The sequence below is a fragment of the Lipophrys pholis genome, assembly GCF_963383615.2.
Source record: "Lipophrys pholis genome assembly, chromosome: 11".
Classification (NCBI taxonomy): domain Eukaryota; kingdom Metazoa; phylum Chordata; class Actinopteri; order Blenniiformes; family Blenniidae; genus Lipophrys; species Lipophrys pholis.
The window spans coordinates 30,458,092-30,485,158 of NC_137631.1; the positions used below are offsets into that span (position 1 = coordinate 30,458,092).

At 44.6% G+C, this 27,067-nt stretch overlaps 1 protein-coding gene across 2 annotated transcripts in view; it reads right to left on the reverse strand.

Annotated features, from left to right (window-relative positions):
• Positions 1–27,067, reverse strand: part of ripor1 (RHO family interacting cell polarization regulator 1) — a 102,785-nt gene that overhangs the window by 13,103 nt on the left and 62,615 nt on the right. For both annotated transcript variants that reach the window (XM_080476068.1, XM_080476067.1), the window contains exons 3-15: positions 26,673–26,825; positions 16,716–16,794; positions 16,577–16,600; positions 16,382–16,435; positions 11,950–12,099; positions 11,806–11,869; positions 11,483–11,526; positions 10,448–10,573; positions 6,606–6,754; positions 6,370–6,502; positions 1,558–1,680; positions 393–553; positions 1–303 (exon numbers count right to left, since the gene is read on the reverse strand). The exon at positions 1–303 is cut by the window's left edge and continues 256 nt beyond it. In XM_080476068.1, coding sequence (XP_080332194.1) covers positions 1–303; positions 393–553; positions 1,558–1,680; positions 6,370–6,502; positions 6,606–6,754; positions 10,448–10,573; positions 11,483–11,526; positions 11,806–11,869; positions 11,950–12,099; positions 16,382–16,435; positions 16,577–16,600; positions 16,716–16,794; positions 26,673–26,825 — 1,563 coding nt within the window. The remainder of the gene's footprint in view (positions 304–392; positions 554–1,557; positions 1,681–6,369; positions 6,503–6,605; positions 6,755–10,447; positions 10,574–11,482; positions 11,527–11,805; positions 11,870–11,949; positions 12,100–16,381; positions 16,436–16,576; positions 16,601–16,715; positions 16,795–26,672; positions 26,826–27,067) is intronic.

The window sequence follows — 27,067 nt, forward strand, 5'->3', positions numbered from 1 at the left end:
GTGTCCTCTCCCTCCTCCGAGCACTCAGTCGCTGGCTCCTGAGTCCTGCCTTGCAGCTCTACCTCGATGTCATTAATGGAAATCCTGGAGATCGGTGATGTCACTTCCCCCGCTTCGCCGGCCGACCTGTCGGTCAGCACCACGCCATCGGCACTGCTTTCGCTGATGTGGCTCAGAGAGCGCGAGTAGCAGCGCGCGGCATGTCCGAGGGCCACGGTGTCCTCTGCTGCTGAGACAGGTCGCTTCCCCGCCAAGTCCTCGCCGTCAGCTTCCACCATCTTGGCTGCTCCACACTCCTCGTCCCTGTGAATCGGATCAGGCATCATTACTGATGACAAATAGAACCTGAACTGCAAAACGGGTTGAATAACAGATGCAGAAGACAAATGTACCTGCCGCTGGGTGACAGGAGCTTCGCAGTGTTGGGAAGCTCGGGGACGCCGTCACGTTTCTTACTGGAGTTTGGAGGCGAATTAAACGAGGAGCCCAGTGAAATGTCAGATTTTGGGGAGGAGCTTCCAATTCCAGCCGGCTGATCTGATGTGACCACTTCCTGAAAGACACAGTTTCAGCAGAAGACGTTGATCTGAGGCCACGTCTACACTGACAAGTGATAATGCATCATCTTTGCATTTTCATGTCGGAAAGGTTTTGTGTTTACACGGCAACGATTCGTAAACGATGGCCATTTCCATGGAAAACGTCAGAAATGCTGAAAATGATGTAGTTAGCATTTTGGGCCACTAGTTGGTGCTGTTGTGTGTATTTGTAATGAAGTCACACACAAACGCAGCAGAGAACAATCCGCTCGTGAGGACCAAATGAAGTTTCAGGATCAACTGCCTTCATTTTCTGAAGCCAGGAGATGGAGCTGTGTGGTCCCAAAATGTTTGAAAATGCACTTCATAACCAGCCTTTCTGCCTCCATCTTAAAACAAAGAGCACCATCAGGTGGGACTCAGGAAATATAGAAAGTGGTTCATGAAGCTTCTAAATCCGCTCTAAACATAAAGAAAGGGAGAACATGGACATTCTAATGGACAGACCACCAAGTGGGATCGTTATTACGATGACTGTCAAAATAAAAGCACCAAGTCTGGGAGAATATGGACTAAGAGTCTTGACACCACGGAGGAAACTTTGTTCTGATTGGCTCTACTGAGCATGTGCAGAAGAAGTATTTACCACCTTTCCACGGAGACAGGGTCGGAGTGTGTTCAAAAAGTTCCACTTTAGGAGCTGTTTTTGAAAAGTTATTTTCATCACGTTTTCAGAGAGTTATGTTTTCCGCCGTTGTTGTGTAAACCGACTCTCAACACGCAGCTAAAGTTTTCATCGTCTCTTAAACGGGGCCTAAGAAAAAGAGTTCTCGAATCCCGTTAGAATCCCCGTTACCGTCCGGCCAGGTTTCACGTGGATCGTTCACATTCAGGTAAAGGCCTGTCCATGTTTCAGCTTGCGAGGAAGCTTTCACACAGCACTGTGTGAGTCCTTCCAGTGTGCGAGAGCCCAGGTGGACATGAGCAGTGATGTGAGGCAGTGTTTTCAGGCTCTCACTGTGTGATGGGTGGAGTTGCGCGGCCCCTGGGCAGGCAGCTGTGGACTGGAGTCGTCAGAGGATTCAGATGAATTCGACCACGCTGCTCCGTTTTCTAACTCCTCCCGGCGCCGAAGCATGTTCTGAAAAAAACCCAGCACAGGGAGAACTGTTCTGTACATCCTGGCTATTACTGAGGCCTGGCACAGAAATCCAAGACAGAATCACAGTATTCATTTATAGACACGGATCGGCACTGAAGTCTGGAATCTTCATGTTCAGCTTGTGAGCTTGTCTATTTCAGAAGGAACAAATCCTGAACCCACTGCATCGAAAAGTTCAGAATTATACTGCTAAATCTATAAAAATGGGCATAAAACAGATCAATGAAAGAGTGAGTAAGTTCTGGCCCAGCGTAGTGGGGGGGGGGGGGGGGGGGGGGGGTCGTGGCTTCATCATCCTCGGGAAAAAAATTGGCCATTTACTTCACAGGTACTGAGCGTGGAGAGGTGCATCATGGGGGATTTGGAAGTGGGTGTATGCAATGTTGACTGAAAAATGTGTGGATAGAAGTCATATAAGCACACATACCCGGGACCACACCACTGGACTCGGGGTGTAAAACATACAGCCACTGGACCAGAACCGGGCCGCCACAGCGTTCCCTCCGGCCGTTTCATTTGTTTGAGTTTCATATGAAAATATTGGATTATATTGAAATTGTTAAGAATGAATCGGTACTATACAGCCAAAAACATTTGGAGTTGATGCTATTCAGATATTATTTAATATTCAATCATATAGCTGGTCCAGTTCATTCAGAAATAAACAAGCAAATTTCAGACCCCCCAAGTTGTTAAAACTCAGTTTGTGTATCCTAACTAACGAACTGGCTCCAAAACTGGCAGTGGTGGAATAACAACTAGTCATTGAGTTCCTACTCCTGACTGAGAGCCACATGGTGGTGAAACCACTAGACAAGCTCATCATCTACGCTTGTTCTACCCCAGAGGTCTGCAACCTGCTGCTCCTCAGCCCCTCTGGAGAGGCTCTCTGGAGAGGCTCTCTGGAGAGGCTCTCTAAATCATTTCTCTAAATCATTTCAAGGCGGCAAATGTGACTTTTAAAGACGCAACAGTTCATCTAAATTCTGTGTCCCATCATGTAAACTTCCACTTCCACTCAATGTAGAAAGACTAAGAGCTTAAAAAAAAAAAGATGCAACAAGGTAAAACACCTAAAAACCTATGAAATGTTTCCTATGCAGTTATGACGCTTCGCAACTATAGAATAAGATGTTGTGTATATATTCATATAAAAGTATGCAAACAAGCAAAACAAAAAATCTAAAATAGAAAAACAACAATAGAAGAATGCTTAAAAAGTATCATATATAGAGCGAAACAGCAAAAATAGTTAAATAATAGCCCCCGGCCAGCTCAGTAGGTAGAGCATGAGACTCTCAGTCTCAAGGTAGAGGGTTCATGTCCCCCGGCCAGCTCAGTAGGTAGAGCATGAGAGTCTCAGTCTCAAGGTAGAGGGTTCATGTCCCCCGCCAGCTCAGTAGGTAGAGCATGAGACTCTCAGTCTCAAGGTAGAGGGTTCATGTCCCCCGCCAGCTCAGTAGGTAGAGCATGAGACTCTCAGTCTCAAGGTAGAGGGTTCATGTCCCCCGTCCAGCTTAGTAGGTAGAGCATGAGAGTCTCAGTCTCAAGGTAGAGGGTTCATGTCCCCCGCCAGCTCAGTAGGTAGAGCATGAGACTCTCAGTCTCAAGGTAGAGGGTTCATGTCCCCCGCCAGCTCAGTAGGTAGAGCATGAGACTCTCAGTCTCAAGGTAGAGGGTTCATGTCCCCCACCAGCTCAGTAGGTAGAGCATGAGACTCTCAGTCTCAAGGTAGAGGGTTCATGTCCCCCGCCAGCTCAGTCGGTAAGTTCATTAATAGGCAAATTTGATCCCACTTTATATGTGTGTGTGTTTTGTGTGTCAAACATGCTGTAAATCAATCAAATCTTATACTTATATCGAATTGTTGTGGTGAAACTCTATGAAAGCTACCCAGCATACAGTGTTTGTTTGTCCAGCTCAGCTCCGTACAGATTCTATCTTCATTTTAAAGGTTAAACAGGTTTAGTGGCTCCAGCCGATTGTTTTGCTCCAGCAGGTTGCAGACCTCTGTTCTTAATCTAACCCCGGGTCCTTCCTGCTCTGACTTACTGCCGGCGGCTGTCGGGGCGACTTGTCACTGCAGGAGCAGCTCTGAGTGAAAGTGCCCCTGAAGGTGTCCAGCAGGGGCCAGTTCTGCCCCTGGGTCAGGCTCCGGGGCAGAGACTGCAGCGTGGCAGCGGGGGGGGGGGGACAGAGGACCGGACAGGTTAAACACGTCTTTCCTCTCAGCTATGTAACAGACATGTTGAATGACGTTGGAGGCAGCAGGACGGGTTGCACTGCAGCAGGCGTCAAACAGAAGGCCGGGGCCGTGCCATCATCAGGATGACGTCTTGCTGTTCTGAATTCATGGAGGACTTGTTTACCTGATGTTTCAAGTGAAAACGCATCTTTTTTTATTTTCATTCCAGGAAAGCTTCGCATTTACACAAACAATGTTTTGAACATGATGTCCATTTACACTGAAACGGCAGAAACGCTCAAATAAAGGCCTCGTTTACACGACAACGTTTCACGTGACAACACCTAATCCGCTAAGTGCGTTAACACTGCAGCAGTGGACACAGAGACAACGATGTAGTTAGTCTGCCGGGCCACTGGAGGGCGCTGTTGCTTGATTTTATAATGGAACTACACAGACGTGTGCAGAGAACAAAACACTATAAAGGTGAAGAAAATGGAGAGAACCTGACATCCTAGTGGACTGATGAGGAACCGGATGATATCAGGGAGAGTCTCAACTATTAAACTACTGATCTGGACCATAAAACTAGAATATGGACCGCGGGTCGTACCACTACGGGGTCGTACCACTATGGGTCGTACCACTACGGGTCGTACCCCTACGGGTCGTACCACTACGGGTCGTACCACTACGGGGTCGTAACACTACGGGGTCGTAACACTACGGGTCGTACCACTACGGGTCGTACCACTACACGGCCGCCATGTTTGTTTACAACTGGATGAGCAGGAGGGGGGGGGGGAGATGAGCAGTAACAGGCTCTGTAGCCTCCATCAGTCTCTGCAGGAGGGGTTTGCACCGTGAAAGAATCTTTCCACCTTGGGAGCCGGATTAAAAACTTCAGGATACAGTGGATCAGAACACTGGTGTCGTGTAAACGGACCCCCCAAAGTGAAGAAAGTTTTGCAGATACACTTGAATTCGTTGTCGTGTAAACGGGGCCAAAGTTAGCATATCTGGCCACTAGTGGCTGCTGATGTTTGTTTTTGTTATGAAACCATCGACTGAGCATGTGCAGAAGAACTACTCACTACAACCGTGGCGCGCAAGAGCAGTAGCAGCGTGTCAGAAAAGTTCAGTTTTCCACTGTTTTCATGGAGGCGGAGTCAGAGCCTTTTCGAAACTGTGGGTTTTCCACCAATTACCATGGAGGCGGAGTCAGAGCGTTTTCGAAACTGTGGGTTTTCCACCAATTACCATGGAAACGGATCCCAGCATTTTCAAAAAGTTGTGTTTCCCCCACGTCCATGAAGACGGAGTCAGAGTGTTTTCAAAAAGCTCCACCTTGGTAGCGCTTTTCAAAACAGTTGCATTTTCAGTGCAACTGAGCACCGTCATGAAACCAGAAAACCTGAACAGAAAACGAACGCTTCCTGTTTTCACTTGAAAAGGTTGTGTAAACGAGGCCTCAGTGGGAACCAGTCGTCTCAGTCACAGGAGTGACTTCAGAACCGGAGCCCAGATAGTAGCATCAAGTCTCTTGTGGATTACTGAAGGCGTCTTCTTTCAGATGACATTAAAAAAATCTACTGTGTGATTTGCAACGATAAAGAAGTAAAGGGGGAGGATTAAAAAAGTTATAATTCTTCTTACCCCCTTTTTGAACATGTAACACACATTTTGTAAAACTTGCAGTGTGTGTCGAGTTTTGTCTGGATCACCCATTTGGATGAGTGTCAATTTTTTTTAATTCATTCTGTTTGTTTCTCTTGTTTTTTGGTTGTTTTTTTTAACATGTTTGGAAATAAATAAGAAAAAATAAAAAAAAACATTACAGAATTAATTGGAAAAATCCAGTCATTTTTGAAAGTGATAGAATTATGAAAAAATGTGTATACAAATAAACAACATGGTTTCTGGAGAATTGACTGCACTTTTCGTTATGAACTAACATAAACCTTTTTCAATTTTACAAAACATTTTAACCTCCTTAAAAAAAAATAGATGTCCATGAAATGTTTTCAGTCTTCAGGCCTTGACGGCTCATTCTTTAAATCTCACTGTCAATCGAGCTATCGACAATGTCTTCACAATTTCAGGGGACATTTTTCTGAAATGATTCCAGTTTTCACTTTGTTGTACTTCTGCTGGTCTTCACCGCTGAGAGACGCTCCCGTTCTGTCCTCACTCAGTATCAAACGCTCCTCCGTGTGTTGATTTACACTTTTCAGCTTGTTACTTCTTCCCAACGTTTTAGAGAAACGTTGCTGCCGTCAAATTCAAATTAAACTTGTTTGTTTAGCCTTTATGGCATTTAATACCCACTCATATTGGCAAGGAGCTAAAGGTCCTACTTGTTCTTTATTAAAAGTGCTATCAGTGAATTTGTAGTTGAAACAGTTTGAAGTTGTCAGAACTAAAGTGACTCCATTTCTTGTCAAAGCATTGACTGGTGATTGTGGAGGAGAGGAAGAACTCACAAAGAAGGCTTGTTCTCGTAGAGACGGCGTGTCAGGAGGACTGTGGTTGAAGATGGTGGAGAATCTCTTACTGACAGACGGCGCTTTGTTGACAGTACTGGAGACGGAGCCCTGGTCGTCCTTGTCAAATGGACTGAGACAGAAGTTAAAACAATCACCATTTCCACGAAGCTCAGTGAAAGTGTTCGCTGCACAAAGTGACAGGATGTTAAAACAAACTAGACAGAAGTCCGTACTTCCAGTTGACTTCGAGGCTCAGTTTGACGGTCCCGAGGTCATTGATGTCCACAGCCACCGTCTGTGGCAGAGCTGCGAACAAGTCCTTAGTCTCACAGGAAACACTTCCAACCACAACGTGATTGGCTAAACTCTTCAGCTCCGTCACCTGCCAGAGACACGCCAGTGAATCCTGGAGTCAAAACACACACAAACACCCAAACACCAAAAGCACACAACAAAACACACCCAAACACCCTAACACCAAAAACACACAACAAAACGCACACAAACACCCAAACACCAAAAACACCCAAACACTCAAACACCAAAAACACACAACAAAACACACCCAAACACCCATACACCAAAAACACCCAAACACCAAAAACACACAACAAAACACACCCAAACACCCAAAACCCAAAAACACACTTCCAAACACTTCCAAACACACACAAACACACAAACACCCAAAACACACAACAAAACACACCCAAACACCAAAAACACACAACAAAACATACACAAACACCCAAACACCAAAAACACACAAAAAAACACACAAACACCAAAAACACACAACAAAACACACCCAAACACCCGAACACTAAAAACACACAACAAAACACACCCAAACACCAAAAACACCCAAACACCAAAAATACACAACAAAACACACCCAAACACCAAAAACACACTTCCAAACACACACAAACACCCAAAACACACAACAAAACACACCCAAACACCAAAAACACACAACAAAACACACCCAAACACTAAAAACACACAACAAAACACACACAAACACCCAAACACCCAAACACCAAAAACACACAACAAAACACACACAAACACACAAACACCAAAAACACACAACAAAACACACCCAAACACCCAAACTCCAAAAACACACAACAAAACATACACAAACACCCAAACACCAAAAACACACAAAAAAACACACAAACACCAAAAACACACAACAAAACACACCCAAACACACAAACACCAAAAACACACAACAAAACACACCCAAACACCCAAACACTAAAAACACACAACAAAACACACCCAAACACCAAAAACACACAACAAAACACACACAAACACTAAAAACACACACCAAAAAACACCCAAACACCAAAAACACACAACAAAACACACACAAACACACAAACACCCAAACACCAAAAACACACTTCCAAACACTTCCAAACACACACAAACACCCAAAACACACAACAAAACACACCCAAACACCAAAAACACCCAAACACCAAAAACACACCCAAACACCCAAACACCAAAAACACACTTCCAAACACACAAAAACACCCAAAACACACAACAAAACACACCCAAACACCAAAAACACACAACAAAACACACCCAAACACTAAAAACACACAACAAAACACACACAAACACCCAAACACCAAAAACACACAACAAAACACACCCAAACTCCAAAAACACACAACAAAACACACCCAAACACCAAAAACACACAACAAAACACACCCAAACACCCAAACACTAAAAACACACACCAAAAACACCCAAACACCAAAAACACACAACAAAACACACCCAAACACCCAAACACCAAAAACACACACAAACACCAAAAACACACAACAAAACACACACAAACACACAAACACCAAAAACACACAACAAAACACTTCCAAACACCAAAACACTCAAACACCCAAAACACACCCAAACACATCCAAACACACAAAACACACAACAAAACACACCCAAACACATAAAACACACACAAACACACACAAACACCCAAAACACACAACAAAACACATCCAAAACACACAGAACACACAACAAAACACATCCAAACACCCAAAACACCCAAAACACACAACAAAACACACCCAAACACATAAAACACACATAAACACCCAAAACACACAACAAAACACTTCCAAACACCCAAACACTCAAACACCCAAAACACACCCAAACACACAACAAAACACATCCAAACACCCAAAACACCTAAAATACACAACAAAACACACCCAAACACATAAAACACACACAAACACCCAAAACACACAACAAAACACATCCAAACACCCAAACACCCAAAACACCCAAACACTAAAAACACACAACAAAACACACCCAAACACCAAAAACACACAACAAAACACACCCAAACACCCAAACACCAAAAACACACAACAAAACACACACAAACACACAAACACTAAAAACACACACCAAAAACACCCAAACACCAAAAACACACAACAAAACACACACAAACACCCAAACACCAAAAACACACTTCCAAACACACACAAACACACAAACACCCAAAACACACAACAAAACACACCCAAACACCCAAACACCAAAAACACACAACAAAACACACCCAAACACCCAAACACCAAAAACACACTTCCAAACACTTCCAAACACACACAAACACACAAACACACAAAACACACAACAAAACACACCCAAACACCAAAAACACACAACAAAACACACACAAACACACAAACACCAAAAACACACAACAAAACACACACAAACTCCAAAAACACACAACAAAACACACAAACACCAAAAACACACATCAAAACACACACAAACACCCAAACACCAAAAACACACTTCCAAACACACACAAACACCCAAAACACACAACAAAACACACCCAAACACCAAAAACACCCAAACACCAAAAACACACAACAAAACACACCCAAACACCCAAACACCAAAAACACACTTCCAAACACTTCCAAACACACACAAACACACAAACACCCAAAACACACAACAAAACACACCCAAACACCCAAACACCAAAAACACACACAACTCCAAAAACACACAACAAAACACACACAAACACACAAACACCAAAAACACACAACAAAACACACACAAACACCAAAAACACACACAAACACCCAAACACCAAAAACACACAACAAAACACACACAAACACCAAAAACACACAACAAAACACACACAACAAAACACACACAACAAAACACACACAAACACCAAAAACACACAACAAAACACACCCAAACACATAAAACACACACAAACACCCAAAACACACAACAAAACACATCCAAAACACACAGAACACACAACAAAACACATCCAAACACCCAAAACACACAACAAAACACACCTAAACACATAAAACACACACAAACACCCAAAACACACAACAAAACACTTCCAAACACCCAAACACTCAAACACCCAAAACACACCCAAACACACAACAAAACACATCCAAACACACAAAACACACAACAAAACACACCCAAACACATAAAACACACACAAACACACACAAACACCCAAAACACACAACAAAACACATCCAACACACACAGAACACGCAACAAAACACATCCAAACACCCAAACACCCAAAACACTCAAAACACTCAAAACACACAACAAAACACATCCAAACACCCAAACACTCAAAACACTCAAAACACACAACAAAACACATCCAAACACGCAAAACACTCAAAACACACAACAAAACACATCCAAACACCCAAACACATAAAACACACACTAACACACAAACACCCAAAACACACAACAAACACATAAAACACACACAAACACACAAAACACACACAAAACACACAACAAAACACACACAAACCCCTAAAATACACACAAACAAACAAAACACACACAAAACACACAACAAAACTCACCCAAACACATAAAACACACACAAACACACAAAACACACACAAAACACACAACAAAACACACCCAAACACATAAAACACACCCAAACACAGCAGCAGGAGAAGCTGGACAGGACACACACCTTCACTGACAGGAAGTCATTGATCAGTGGCAGAAACACCATATCTTCACTGTCCCACACTTGTTTGCAATTGATCTCTATTCTTCCCCGGAGCTTCCACCGCTGTCGACCGTACTTCATTAAAATCTGAACACACAAACACACACAGAGGCAAGGCTCACACACTTGCTAAAGCCTGACATGACTAAAATGCTCCGGTCGAGCAAAGTCAAACACAGTTTGGTTCATAATAACCTTAAATTTTAAATGTAATTTTTTTTTTTGTTGTTGTGGTGGAGAGTAGACGTGGTGAAAACAAACAATTTCTCTTGAAAATATCTACAATTTCAACATAAATCCAATTTTAATAAAAACTTCTGCAGCAAAATACAGTGAAATGTCTGAAATATGTTTCCTCCAGCTGTTGCATTCTGGGTGTTTTTACAAACTCCACCTGACAGCATGGCGTTGAGGCTAACTAGTTTGCTATCTTTCATGGAGCATCACCGATATCTCAGCTTACGGAAGTTTTAGGGCCACTGAAGAAAAAAAAAATTTGGTTCTCCCCAACATCCCCTGATCTCTTGTATTGTAGACGAGCCACTGCTCATGTCCAACTTTCAACCAGAGTCTGTGGACAAAGATTTGTCCCCTGGTGGAAACACGTCACCAGTCAGACAACACAGATGAGCCTAACTATTTTACTATTTCATCATTAACTATAGAATTATTATCTTATCGTCTAAATATACACAAACATACAGCTCAAAATATTATTTTATTATTTATTTATTTACTTTTAATGTCTTATTGAAGGTAATGTGGTGGGGCCGCGCCCTAGCGCCCTCTAGTGGCCAGCTGCCATTGTGTGCAGTCGTGCACGTTTCAGAAATGCTGAGACAGAGGGAGAGAGGAGTGTTTCAAAACTGTCCGAAAACAACCTTTTTAAAACTCTGCAGACTGTACAAGAAACGTTTGTGAAACGAGAAGGGACCAAATAAAAAAGAGTCTTTCATCTACTGTGACAGTGAAGTTGGAATAGACACACAGACTGACCTCATATTGGTCACCAGCACAAAGTCGAGCGAATCCAGCCAGACCTGCAAAACACACAGCAATCAGCCTCATGCAGTACAACAGATTTATATATACAGTATGTATATAGAAATGTAATTTGCAGTACATTATTTTTTTTTCAGTTCAGTGCCTCAAAGCTGTCCATACATTGTGTGATGCAAATAAAATCATCTCACTTCTATGGTTGCTGTGTAAAAAGATGGTGGAGAAGAACTGACGTGAAACCAGTAGAGTTGAATTCTGAGTACTTTGAAATAACACACACACACACACACACACACACACACAGGTTTGGTTCCTACCTTTCATCCGGATGTGAAACTCTCCCAGATGGTTCTCAAACTCGCTCTCCAACACACACATGTTCTGCAGAGATAAAGGTATCAGTGGTACACCATGTGCAGACCTCCAGGGATGCAGACAGATGTTAAATGATGGTATTTTACCTCTGTGTACTCTTTGTATCCTTTATTGGCTTCTGCTAAACTCTCTCTGGCCTCTTTGCTTCCCGGCGACGCCGTGTACGCCTTCACCATCTTGTCGGCTCCGTCCCTCAGTCTCCTCTGTAGGCAGTAGGCCTCATACAGTTCTTCTATCTAAATAAAGAAGAAGGTCACACGTTTCACCCCGAGAAATATGGTTTTAATAGCAGAGGAGATCATCTGAGCCGACACCTGAGCGGGAATGAAAACTGTTGGAGTCACTTGAAGTGTATATTGATGCAAATGGACAGAAGTCCTCAAATTATGTTTGGAGTTTGAGTCTTTATGCTCATCAGTTATTCCATCCATCCATCAATCCATCATCCATCCATCATCCATCCATCATCCATCCATCATTAATCCATCATCCATCCATCATCCATCCATCAATCCATCATCCATCCATCCATCCATCATCCATCCATCCATCATTAATCCATCATCCATCCATCCATCAATCCATCCATCATCCAGCCATCCATCCATCCATCAATCCATCATTAATCCATCATCCATCCATCCATCAATCCATCCATCATCCATCCATCATCCATCCATCCATCCATCCATCCATCCATCAATCCATCATCCATCCATCATCCATCCATCCATCATCCATCCATCCATCCATTCATCATCCATCCATCCATCCATCCATCCATCAATCCATCATCCATCCATCATCCAGCCATCCATCCATCCATCAATCCATCATCCATCCATCCATCAATTCATCTATCCATCAATCCATCATCCATCCATCCATCCATCATCCATCCATCCATCCATCCATCATCCATCCATCATCCATCAATCCATCATCCATCCATCCATCCATCATCCATCCATCCATCCATCCATCATCCATCCATCCATCCATCCATCCATCCATCCATCCATCCATCCATCCATCCATCCATCCATCCATCCATCCATCCATCAATCCATCCATCCATCCATCCATCCATCCATCCATCAATCCATCAATCCATCATCCATCATCCATCCATCCATCATCCATCTTCCGCTTAAGCCGCTTTCAGGGTTCTGCCGCTTGGCAGCAGTAGAATGCACGGGCCCCGCTACCCCCCAATTTTAAACCGCACCCAGGACACACACATTGCATCCACTTCTTCAAAACACAAAGACACACCCCTACATGCATCCAACACTCCACAGGGTGGAGGGGGCGGGAGATGTGGCTCCCCCCAGCACCTCCCGCTGGGGTCTCGCCCCGGCCCGGGGTGAGTGCGGCTGGAATGTGGGGGGCGCGCTCGCTCAGGCGTGGCGCTCGTGGGGGGGCTGGGTTGCGGTTCTCCCTCCCCATTCGCTGTCATATCAGTGGAGGATGGGATCTCGCAGTGGCCGGGTGAGGGCCCGGATGGCGGCCTGGGGGGCGAGAGGCATCACTCTCCCCCGAAGCGTGTGAGTGTGTGCGTCTGTGTCTGGGTCTTGTTGAGTTGACTGTCCTTCGACCGGGCCCGGCCTGGTCTGGGGGAGGGGCTGGGCCGGGGCGTGGCGGCTGCCATCTCTGCCCTGCCGGGTTGGGGGGGGGGCGCGCTCCCAGAGGTGCGGCGAGCTTTGCCGCCGGGATTGGGGGGTCTCTCGCCCCGCTCGGCCCGGGGGCCCTGCTCCCCGGGCTCTGCATTCTCCGTCTGGTGCTTTCTGGGCGGGGGGGGCGTGGCTCTCTGGGGTGGTTCGCTGGGGCCTCCCCGGGTCTGTGGGGCTGCCGTCCACCGGGGTGACGATGTCCGGGCCCCCGGGTCTCGCTACAGGTCCCCCCACAACAGTTCCGGCCACACCCAGTGGACAAACCTCACACACAGACACACACACACACACAGACACACACACACACACACACACACACACACACACACACACACACACCCACTCCTCTAGATAGAGCTGCTCAGGCTGGTTTAATCTAATAACAGTTGGAAAGTGTTTGGATCAGTATGATAACTGCAAATATTGTATATTGTCCCCCACCCATCCAATTACCTCCCTACCTAAAGTGCAAGTAGACTGACTGGCAATAGTGTTTTGGGGTCTGCATCGGTTCACTCCGACTCCACCTGTGCAGTAAAGGTTGAAAAATTGTCATTACAGATGTAATCTGACAAGAATGTATGTAATTACTTTTATTGTATTAATGACTAAATAGCTCCACTATGTCTTGACCTGGATCTTATTGGCGCTAGAATGAAGTCACACAATGAGGGTATTGCCCTTCCTGGACTGTGGCCTTGTCGTGGCCCCTGCAGCAGAAAGTGGCTCTTGGAACATGGAATGTCACCTCACTGGAGGGGAAGGAGCCGGAGCTGGTGTGGGGAGACTCTCAAGCCTCCGGATGGCAGCCACACAGCTGGAGTTTGTCCCAGTGGACCAGAAGCCTCCCTGTGGCAGGAAGGAAAACTCTGACTGTCGTTTGTGCTTCTGCACCACAGGAGCTCAGAGTACTCTGACCCACTGCTCCTCCACATTGAGAGGAGCCAGTTGTGGGAGAAGCCCCTGGCTGCAGCATTGATGAGGGCAACGTGCCCCAATGTGAGCGGAGTCAACGTTGAGGTGGGTTGGGTTCGTGGGAGACGCATGTCTTAACTTCAGTAAAAGTCGTGTCATACTCCATAAGAACAAGAAGAAAGGTCGGCACTTCGGGGTCCTGACCAACAAAATGTCATTATCATCATGTTTAGCTTGTAACGTCGCCACTGTATGAGCCCCGCAGCTTGTTAACATGTCGGAGGGCGGACTTATGTGATGCACTTGAACGCATCACCCAAAGCTGTCGGCTACAAAGCTGCGTTTTAACTTTTCAACTGCACAGATTTGTTTTCAGAAATACATTTCTCTGACCTGTTTCAGTAATTAAAGAGAAAGTTTGCGTCCGAGCTGCGATATTTGTCCGGTTTTAGTGATGCGTTCAGGTGCATCACGGAAGTCTGCCCTCCGACGTGTTAACGAGCTGCGGGGCTCATAAGAAGCGACGTTACAAGTTAAACATGATTAAAATGTGACTGATAGTCATTAGCGAGCTGGAACATGCATGCGCAGCACACGGCAGTGCCGTACCTTCGGCAGTGTGGCACCAACATACGTCGGCCCAGATGGTTGGCACAGCCGAACCGAATTTCTTCAGCCAGAAAGAGCTGGACGAAGAAAAATAACGTCATTTTGTTCGGTAGAACTCCGGAGTGCCGAACTTTCTTCTTGTTCTTATGGAGTATGAATCGGCCTTGAGGTGCTCTCTGTTTCACTCTCCGGACCGTAAATGCCTCAAACGTTTCACTCCGCCCACATTCCTAAAAGTTGACGCCTCCCACATTCCAAATTGTTTGCTCCGCTCTACAACCAGGGGTTATTGAGTTGAGGTGGTTCAGGTATCTGATCAGGACGCCCCCTGGTGGTCGCCCTGTAGAGGTCTATCAAGGATGTCCAACTGGGAGGAGGCTCTGAGGTCGCCCAGGACTCTGGAGAGATTATATCTCTGGAATGGCCTGGGAGCGGCTCGGGGTTCTAACCCCAGAGGAGCTGGAGGAGGTTTCAGGGGACAGAGATGCCTGGGCTTCTCTCTGTACTGCCCCACGACCCAAGATGGATGAAGTGGTTAAGAAGACGGATGGATGAATGAGGGTATTGTCTGTATATTACAATGAACTTTGAAAATAACAAGTTTAATATTGAGAAATCTTTTTAAATTCTAGAAACATATAACCACCTTCTGGTCCATTTTCTGGTCTTTTAGATCTGTTATCTGCTAAATCTTTATTTCCTGAGACAGAGACAATGTCACTGCTCTGACTTCTGCTCAAGTATTGCGACTTATTGTGTATGAGGACAGAATGAACAAGGAAACCCAGTGAAAATGTCACTAATACCTCCCAAGTTACCTGATTATACAGAGAGAGGGAGAGAGAGAGAGATGGGGGGAGAGAGAGAGAGAGAGAGGGGGAGAGAGGGAGAGAGAGAGAGGGAGAGAGAGAGGGAGGGAGAGAGAGAGAGAGAGAGAGAGAGAGAGAGAGAGAGAGAGAGAGAGAGAGGGAGGGAGAGAGAAAGAGAGGGCGAGAGAGAGAGAGAGAGAGAGAGAGAGAGAGAGAGAGAGAGAGAGGGAGCGAGAGGGAGAGAGAGGGAGAGAGAGAGGGAGGGAGAGAGAAAGAGAGAGAGAGAGAGAGAGAGAGAGAGAGAGAGAGAGAGAGAGAGAGAGAGAGGGAGGGAGAAAGAGAGGGAGAGAGAGAGAGGGAGGGAGAGAGAAAGAGAGAGAGAGAGAGAGAGAGAGAGAGAGAGAGAGAGAGAGAGAGAGAGAGAGAGAGAGAGAGAGAGAGAGAGAGAGAGAGAGAGAGAGAGAGAGAGTAATGTCCCATCAGAATGAAGAGTCCAGCTGGACTGACCTTACCTTGCTGAGGTGAAACTCCAGCCGTCGGATGAACCTCTCTGTCACTTTCACTTGCTGAAAAAAAGCAAGTGAAAGTGACAGTTATTCCTCCTGAGCAACACTGACTGGGCTGCAGCCACGATCAGTCACTTTTAGTCTCTAAGTTTCACACAGCACACACAGAGCAGTTAAACATTCACTGGACTTCCAGGTCACCTTGTCCACTTCGTACAGGAAACCCTGAAAAGCCAGAAAACACCAAACTGTCAGGATCGGACCCCTTAAAGCAGAAAGTGAAGGAAATGACTTCTTATTTCTAACATGCTGTGATAAATGATGAAATGTCTGTATGTACCAGTCTGGAGTTCCTCTTGGATTCTTTCATCTGCCGGCTGAGGCTGTCCAGGTCCAGCTGATGAACCTGCAGGTAGGACCTGAGGGGATGACACACACACACACACACACTGAGCACACACACAAACACACACACACTGAGCACACACACACCTCAGTGTGATTGCTGCAGTGATGTTATCTATATGAATGAACATCAACCCACTTGTATAAATGCCAATTTTATCTAATTTATGAATGAATACATTATGATTTACCACAGTCAATTGTTTTTACTAAATTGGTCTCAATTCAGTAAATGTAACCAAACATGGTGGATCATTCATCAGGCAGTAGGATGAGGAACCAGACCACACTGAACAAACAACCAGAGCAGGGGTCCCCAAACCTTTTCCTGTGAGGGCCACATAACTTTTCCCTTCTCTGACGGGGGGCCAGGGGTGCCTCAACGGAAAAATGTATTTCCAGAAAGCCACACACATAACCAAATAACCCTCTCTGGGTTCTTCACAGAATAAAAGTCCATGGAACATAAGCGTTCTGTTGTGCGGTGCACAATCTGAACAGGTAAAAGTTCAGCCCTAAAGATTGATATCTTTCAAAGCAGACCTTCTTAGAAAGCAAAAAAATGTAGGTAGGTGTAAAATATAACAACAAAAAACATTCAGTCTTGATTTTTATTTACCTACTCTAAAAAATAATTTTGCCCCTAAAAATGGGTGGGTGGTCCTATATTTTTGTCAGGTACTGTATATGTAGCCTGGCGAAACCGAACGGCACAGGACACAGAAATATATCATGTTGGGGTCTTTATTCTGAACAGAAAAATTGGTGTTCAATTTAAATGTATTAAGAGAAATAAAATAAGAAATAAGGAGAAGGCTTATTGTTGTCTAATTCTTACAGAAACCAAACCAAACTAGTACCAGTGGAGGACTCGCCTCTACGCACTGGAACTCATCTGCAGGACTTCTCTTGTCTGCCTTAATAAGCAGAAGCATCGAGTGGCAACATGTCGGCTAACTACCCAGGAAGGCAAAACAATCTAACAGCTCCTCCCTGGAACACAAATAACCCACACATTCACAGGAAACAACTTTACATTACAATACTTGAAATGTTACAGTAAACGTGTGGAGCTGGTACTAACGTGCATCTGTCCAGGAGCACAAAACAACATGGCGGCAGGGCGCTACGCCATGCTCTCGGCCTTCAACACGGACTAATGCTCTATTAACATTCAACAAATACAAACATGTCAGTGAGCAGCAGATCACAGAATTCGGTCACAAATCACTTTTATAAGGAGACGTCCACACCAGGAGACCGGTAAACCTAAACCAGCTGTTTCTGGCCCATCGTCCACATGAGGCGTGTTGAGGAGCCAGAAGATCAGGTGTTTTTGAACCCGGGTCCAGAGTGGGTCAATTCTAAAACCCCGGCTCGTGGGGTCGGCAAAGACCATCATCCGTGGACAAAAGATGACGGAATGTCAGTGTATTGTACTGTGTATAGTACAATGTACAGTACTGTATTTAGTACAGTGTATAGTACCGTGTATAGTACAATGTAGAGTACCGTGTATAGCAGTGTTACTATTACTTCTACCTCCTATAAGCCTTTATTTTACTCTTCATCTCCTTGGAGTTCAGTAACAATAAAAGCAGCTGATCAGAAATGTTCTACTAATACAAACTAGTATTTTACTGTTTTACTGAAGATCCCTGATGTTTATTAAATAATTAACCAGCTTTTCACATTCCTGCTGCTTGTTGTCATTAATATGTACTCTATTACTTTTGTCTAATACACATCCTACAGTTAAGCACTCCAATCATTACCTCTAATCATTTCTCCGTAGAGTAAATACATAAATACACACATGGCTTATACTGTGTGAGAGTAAATACATAAATACACACATGGCTTATACTGTGTGAGAGTAAATACATAAATACACACATAGCTTACACTGTCGAGTAAAGAAAGATATCAAGCAGAAGATAAAGGAAACTATTTAATAAACTGCAGCAGAACCTACAACAGTAAAAACACAAGTTAGAAACATTATGTACATAGAAATATGTTCTTTCTTTTATTTCCCAGGAACCCCTGCAGTGATACACAGGTCAATAATGTTCCTACCCTGGAACCTTTCTCTCCTGGAGGTGTCGTGACTCCAGCTTCAGGGTTTCCAGGAGCATCGTTATGTTGATACTGATGCTCCTGCTGGTCATCAGGTATTCTGCTGGACTGCTGGTTGATGGTGTCACCTTCTAATTCTTCCTCCTGCTGGTCATCAGGTATTCTGCTGTACTGCTGGTTGATGGTGTCACCTTCTAATTCTTTCTCCTGCTGGTCATCAGGTATTCTGCTGTACTGCTGGTTGATGGTGTCACCTTCTAATTCTTCCTCCTGCTGGTCATCAGGTATTCTGCTGTACTGCTGGTTGATGGTGTCACCTTCTAATTCTTCCTCCTGCTGGTCATCAGGTATTCTGCTGTACTGCTGGTTGATGGTGTCACCTTCTAATTCTTCCTCCTGCTGATCATCAGGTATTCTGCTGTACTGCTGGTTGATGGTGTCACCTTCTAATTCTTCCTCCTGCTGGTCATCAGGTATTCTGCTGGACTGCTGGTTGATGGTGTCACCTTCTAATTCTTCCTCCTGCTGGGGCTGTTGATGGTGTCACCTTCTAATTCTTCCTCCTGCTGGTCATCAGATATTCTGCTGTACTGCTGGTTGATGGTGTCACCTTCTAATTCTTCCTCCTGCTGGTCATCAGGTATTCTGCTGTACTGCTGGTTGATGGTGTAACCTTCTAATTCTTCCTCCTGCTGGTCATCAGGCATTCTGCTGTACTGCTGGTTGATGGTGTTACCTTCTAATTCTTCCTCCTGCTGGGGCCATTGATGGTGTCACTTTCTAATTCTTCCTCCTGCTGCTCATCAGGTATTCTGCTGTACTGCTGGTTGATGGTGTCACCTTCTAATTCTTCCTCCTGCTGGGGCCATTGATGGTGTCACCTTCTAATTCTTCCTCCTGCTGGTCATCAGGCCTTCTGCTGTACTGCTGGTTGATGGTGTCACCTTCTAATTCTTCCTCCTGCTGGGGCCATTGATGGTGTCACCTTCTAATTCTTCCTCCTGCTGGTCATCAGGCCTTCTGCTGTACTGCTGGTTGATGGTGTCACCTTCTAATTCTTCCTCCTGCTGGGGCCGTTAATGGTGTCACCTTCTAATTCTTCCTCCTGCTGGTCATCAGGCCTTCTGCTGTACTGCTGGTTGATGGTGTCACCTTCTAATTCTTCCTCCTGCTGGGGCCGTTAATGGTGTCACCTTCTAATTCTTCCTCCTGCTGGGGCCGTTCATGGTGTCACCTTCTAATTCTTCCTCCTGCAGAGCCACAACACTGTTACCTCTGTTTCCTAAACAACAAACATTTATCTTTTAAGAGTTATTTGTCATACCAAAGGAGGTTTATTGAAAGTTGAATTGTTAATTTTGTCCTTCTAAACATGTATATTACAGACTGGTTTTTAACCACAGTTATATGCAGGAAAGATTCTACCTTGCTGACATGTTTCAGAAGCATCTGTTAAAAAGACCGACATGTCATCACACACCAGATGAAGCTCTGAGGAAGACGACAGATGAAGCTGAAACATGTCAGCAAGGTAGAATCTTCCCTGCATCTACCTGTGGTTAAAAACCAGTCTGTAATATATGAGGTTTATTGATGTGTACATTGACAACTGGGGATCTGTGCAGGATGCTCTTGTCCTGCGCAGATCGTCCATGTACCAGCAAGCACTGGTACCAGCTGAGTACTTTCTGCTGGGTGATGGGGAAGTACTGTACCCACCAGGTACTTTCTGCTGGGTGACAGAGGAAGTACTGTACCCACACCAGGTACTTTCTGCTGGGTGATGGAGGAAGTACTGTATCCACCAAGTACTTTCTGCTGGGTGATGGAGGAAGTACTGTATCCACCAGGTACTTTCTGCTGGGTGATGGAGGAAGTACTGTACCCACCAGGTACTTTCTGCTGGGTGATGGAGGAAGTACTGTATCTACCAGGTACTTTCTGCTGGGTGATGGAGGAAGTACTGTACCCACCAGGTACTTTCTGCTGGGTGATGGAGGAAGTACTGTACCCATGCCTGCAGTACACAGTTGTTATTATATCACTGTACTGGCAACCTGCTTTATCTCAATAATCACAATCATGAACACTAAAGGAAACAATAAATGCTGATTCATGATTACATCAAAATATATCAAATGTTTTCCATGTGAATTCTAACTGACAGGCAGGTTGAAACCCAACAGACACCAGGCCAAACCTGCTGGTGCTCCATCTTTCTGAGAGCCTGGAGAGACGTCCTCTGGTTGCTGCCTGTCTGTGTGGCAGCAGGTGACATCATGGAGGTGTAGGAGGAAGGTCCAGGGAGGATGAGGAAGGTCCAGGGATGGAGGAGGAGCGTCCAGGGAGGAGAAGGAGGGTCCAGGGAGGAGGAAGAGGAAGGTCCAGGGAGGAGGAGGAAGGTCCAGGGATGAAGGAGGAAGGTCCAGGGATGGAGGAGGAGGGTCCAGGGAGGAGAAGGAGGAAGGTCCAGGGAGGAGGAGGAGGAGGAAGGTCCAGGGAGGAGGGGGAAGGTCCAGGAAGGAGGAAAGTCCAGGGATTATGATGGAGACGACCAGGTGACAGTGAGGACGCCCAGAGGGACCTGGCAGGAAGTGATGTGCGAGTGAGACTCACTGTCCAGCTACCTGCTCCTGAAGAACGACCTGCAGGCCTCAGAGAGCAGAACCACATCTAGACAGGAAGCTCTCCTCATGTACTCTACTCATATTCTCTAGTCATGTTCTCTCGTCATGTTCTCTACTCATGTATAGATATATGTAGATAGATGGATAAAGACAGAGAGATCAACAGACTGTAAATGATTGTTTATGACTATAAAATATAGAACTGAACATTTTTCTCTTTTATTTGATAAACAATGTTGCTTTAAAGAAGAAATTGTCTTGGGTGAATTTCAACAATTATGAGGTCTATGAGGAGAACATAGAACGAAAAGAAAGACCGACTACCAGTTCAATAAGTTATTAACTCATGTATGAATAAAATATATACATGTAATAATTCAAGCATCAAAAACAATCCTCACTCCTCATCTGGAGGGGTTCCTCTTCTCCACTGGACCAGGCTTCAGGTTCCTCAGGAGTCCTGGATTACAATAGTGCTTGGTGTTAGTTTGAATCCACAGCATCCTCCAGTAGAACCAGTAGAACCTCCAATAGAACCTCCAGTAGAACCAATAGAACCTCCAGTAGAACCAGTAGATCCTCCAGTAGGACCTCCAGTAGAACCAGTTGAACCTCCAGTAGAACCAATAGAACCTCCAGTAGAACCAGTAGAACCTCCAGTAGAACCAGTCGGACCTCCAGTAGACCCTCCAGTAGAACCTCCAGTAGGACCTCCAGTAGACCCTCCAGTAGAACCTCCAGTAGATCCTCCAGTAGAACCTCCAGTTGAACCTCCAGTAGAACCAATATGACCTCCAGTGGAACCTCCAGTTGAACCTCCAGTAGAACCAATAGAACCTCCAGTTGAACCAGTAGAACCTCCAGTAGAACCAGTAGAAGACATTTGTACGACTGAGACAAAACACTATGGCCAGTAGAACCTTCACCTCTCAGTCAAGCTAAATAGTTTTAAACAGGATCTTTCCCCTCAGCAGCAAATATAAAAGTACATGAACACTGTTAGATTTACACTAGAACATTTAGATCTCATGTTTTTCCACAGTAGAGAACCACAGCCAGCCCCGTCTCAGTCTGGATACACAATCTCTGAAAACCTCAGAACAAATGTTCTGAAATATCAACCTCATAACAACATTTTAAACAACTATATTCTCTCCTAAAACACTCTTAAAACTACACGCTGTTAAACAATGAGGCTCATATTTCAGAGTTTTTACTCACCATTGTGTGTTTCCTCCTCCAGGATCTCCTCCTTCATCTCTTGCCAAATGCATTATGGGTAAATTGTCTTCCCGAGCCTGCACAGGTCCGTTTCGATGCATCCTCGATAAAGTGGGCGGAGTCAGAATACATCTGGGTATTCCATGTGTACTCAGTGAGAAACGGCCTAAGAATTGGATCAGTACTTTGTCTCCTACTGAAGACGTTTCACGGGTACACCAGAACACAAGTATGGACAGTATGGGTACTGGAGAACGGCCTCTGTGTTTATGTGAAGAAGTCTACTTCTGAATTTCTATGTGGTCTGTCTTCTTCAGCGTTTTTGTTGTGTTTGGAGAGTCACAGCGCCCCTAAAGGCCTGGCCTGTGTACTACATGCCCTGAAAACCTCGTGTTGAGCCGTGTTCATAGTGAGGTGTGGACGGAAGTTTTTTGGTAGAAGGACAGGGAGAAAACAGATTGTTTTTTCGTCGTGTGGATGTACTGTCCATTGCCTGATATTTCACACCGCCAGCTGCATTTTACAACATATTACCTTCATAAAAGCAGTTCTTTTATCCGGTGCTTCCGGTGCGCTACCCAAGTGGCTGCACGGTACAACAGCTCCTGGCTTTTTCCTACTTTCTCCTACTAACTGTTCTTTTAGTGGATTCTTTTTTCCACACTTATAGGCACCGTGTGCATATTTTTCTATTATATTGTATTTTTATCTGCTTTTTTTAGTTCCTGCTATGTGTGCTTCTTTCTCTGTACTATCCTGCTGTACCACTGCAAATTTCTCCACATGCGAGATAAATAAAGGGATATCTTATCTTATCTTATCTTAATGTCCGGAAAACCACACTCCCAAACTGTTGGGGTCAAGCAGGATGGCGTCTCACTTCCGGGTTTCTCTGGTGTCTGTTCTTCAAAACAATGTACCCGCCGAAGGTTAACCAACTGGAAACAGTGCCATCTGGTGGTGTTGTTGATTATGGTAACAGTGTTCCCATCCGGCTACATAGAGTATATGAAAAAAAAATCTAAATGGTATTGTTCAGGGGGCCGGGCCAAAGGTGGAGGCGGGCCGTAGTTTGGGGACCACTGAACTAGAGAGTTCCTTTTGGACAACAAGTGGAAAGATTGAGACACTGACGGCTTTCTATGGTAACATTTGGCAAAAGGATAAAGAACTTTGATCATTGGCAGCTGCAAAAGTTTTGTTAACATTCATACATTTGATGTTTTCACCTGATTTAGGTTTACTTTAGGCTTTGTTTACACGACAACGCTTTTGTGTTGTCGTTCTAGAAGTTTCACGTTTACACAGCAAGGTATCGAAAACGACATCCATTTCCATTTCGTGGAAAAAGATGTAGTTAGTATGCCGGGCTTCGAGGTGGCGCTATTGATTGTTTTTGTAATGAAGCCACACACACACACACACACACACACACACACACACACACACACACACAGCAGAGAACAATGAGCTCTCAACATGAACACTGGGAGGGCATTCTAGTGGACAGACCACCAAGTTGGATTGTTATTACGGTGACTGTCAAAATAAAACTACCAAGTTGGATTGTTATTATGGTGACTGTCAAAATAAAAGGACCAAGTCCAGGAGAATATGGGCTGGGAGTCCGACACCATGGAGGAAACATAATTTTGATTGGCTCTACTGAGCATGTGCAGAAGAACTAGTTACTACGGCTGTGTTGTTCATGTGCAGCAACAGTATTTCAGACAACTTGCGTTTCCCCCATTACCACGGAGACAGGGCCAGAGTATTTTCAAAAAGTTCCACCTTGGAAACCTTCAAAAAGTTGGGTTTTCATTGGATAATTGTCGTGTAAAGAAAGTGTTGTGCTTTCTCTCGAAAGCGCTGTCGTGTAAACGGGGCCTCAGACTGCTGGAGTCACTATCAGCACCGAAGCCCTCTGGAGCATTAATCTAGAGCAAACGCAAAGAATGGCGCTTTTTCATCAGTACCCACTCAGCCCTATTCGGCTCGCCTCCACGAGACTAGCCTCGGTCGGTTTCCATTACAATACAGTTCCACCACGGCGTGGGCGGAGTCATCAGAGCCTTGCAGCGCGAATATCCATTGGATATCAGCTCAAATAATAAATTAAATATTATATATTTTTTATACGTATATTTATTAGTGCTGTCAAAAATAACACGTTAATTTAATTAATTGATTTGAAACGTTTAATCCATAAAATACATTTTTTTACAGAATTAACGTAGTTTTGTTTACGTCCATTTTTTGGGTTGTTTTTTTTTACTCCCTAACCGGAGCAGCATGTGCAGCGTCTCTGGGCGCTCTGTAGCAAAAGAGCAGCATAACACCGAGAGGAATAATATTAAGGCAGAAAGTTTCACTTTAAAAGTTCCCTGACGGCTGATTGAGAAAGTAAAAGTCATTAGCTTTACTTTGTAAAGCCGAATTTAACCACCACAGAAGTAATTCTGCAGCAAAATAGCAGGTTGCCATGTTGGCTGACCAGGAGCCACCAAACTGCTAAAGCTGGAGGAAAGATTGGTAAAATATTAATTTCTCCTCTTTCTCTCTTTCCCTGGCTCTCCTGTATACTGTGTGGTGTGTGTGTGTGTGTGTGTGTGTGTGTGTGTGTGTGTGTGTGTGTGTGTGTGTGTGTGTGTGTGTGTGTGTGTGTGTGTGTTACAGTATGTTATTGCCACTTTGTTCATGTAATAAGTTTACAACTGTGTTTCTAGAAATATTCAAATTCTCAAAGTGGTGGACCGGCACTCTAACAAAACCCAGACTTATGTTAGATGTTTATTAATTTATTTATTTATCCTTTTATTATTTTGCTGATCTTGGAGAGAAACGGTTTCACCAAGGACGTTATAAAAATAGTCTAAAGTTTAAATATAGTCTCTGTGTGTTGAGTCAACATTAATACCATGGTTTTCTCTGAATAAATATCCATTAAAAGCTTCAGTCTTCAGTAGAAAAACAACGCCATTCATCGCAATTAATTATAGAAAATTGTGCAATTAATTGGTAAACATTTTTTTAATTGACAGCACTATTAATTATTAATAATATTACAAAATGTGGATTGTGGATTGTTACGATGGTGCTTCACTGTCCGGTGTTCAGTTTCATTGGTGCCCCTGTTAACTGGTGACTTCTGCCACCAGCCGTCAGCAGCAGCTGAAATTAATTTAAGACAAACAAACACTACAATACTTTAAACTTGAATGGAAATGAAGTTAAACGGCGTTTGGCTACGGGTTGCAGTCAGGTTTTTAACATCTGCTGTGAAAAGGGGATGCTGGAGAAAGCAGGTCACTATTTGACAGGGAAACCAGTTCATCCTAAACACCAGTGGTATCTGTGGCTTGGAGACCTCCTGGTCCTGGTAGCGTGTCACTCCGTGGAGCTCCTGACTCCTCTGGTCGCCACCAGACAAAGAAACGTCTGCAGCTCGTTGCTGCTCCACTGGTTGATTTCTGAGCGTCTCTCTGGTTCTGATCGGGTTTAAAAATGGCGGCTGAAGGAGACAGTCTGACCGATCTGTGCCAATCAGGGGCCTGTTGTCTGCCGACATCACATTTTCTACTGGCCTCAGCTCACTGGGAACCTTGCCTGAAGAGCAGCCAGGAAAGTACCTGGTATCACAGATAACACGTAGTGGAGAGAGTCAATAGCGAGGCAAGGCGAGTCGACTAGTGCTGAGAAGGAACTAGTGGAAAGCGCCACACGTTTAAACCTGGTAAAGCATCAGAAATATTGTTGGTGATCACGTGTGACAGCCTTGCTACTACTGATTACATTTCACTTCTACATGTACCATTACTGGTGCTGAAAAGTGGGTGTGTTTACACAAGAGTAATGTAATTAAATAAGTTAAAACTAAAATGAAAGGAATCAGCCTCGCTGTCGTGAAACCTTTGACGTGTACAAAGACCCAGTGAAAGTGTGAGTGCATGAGAGTGAGCGCTCACTGCAGGCCCTTCTTCAGCGCCTCATAGACCTGATCCAGTCGCTCTGGCTGAGGGACTTTGGGCAGCGGGTTGGACTTGGTGGACATGTTGAACATCCTACTGGCTCTGCTGGGCTTCCTGCTGAGGCCTGGAGTGCTGAACACGGAAAAGTTCCTGCAACAAGCCAAACGGCTGTATCAGACTCAGAGTTTCCACAAACAAGACCAATCAGACTCTATCAGATTTATGCTCTACAATCAACTTTGGTCTTCCAAACTGACTTCACAACAACAGACACAGAATATGAATGACAGGACATTATCCAAACTCTAGAGTGATACTTTACTGTATATATGTTTTATTAATACATAAACCGTGACAGGAAATCATTGAAATTGTCTTGTTTTATCGAGTGC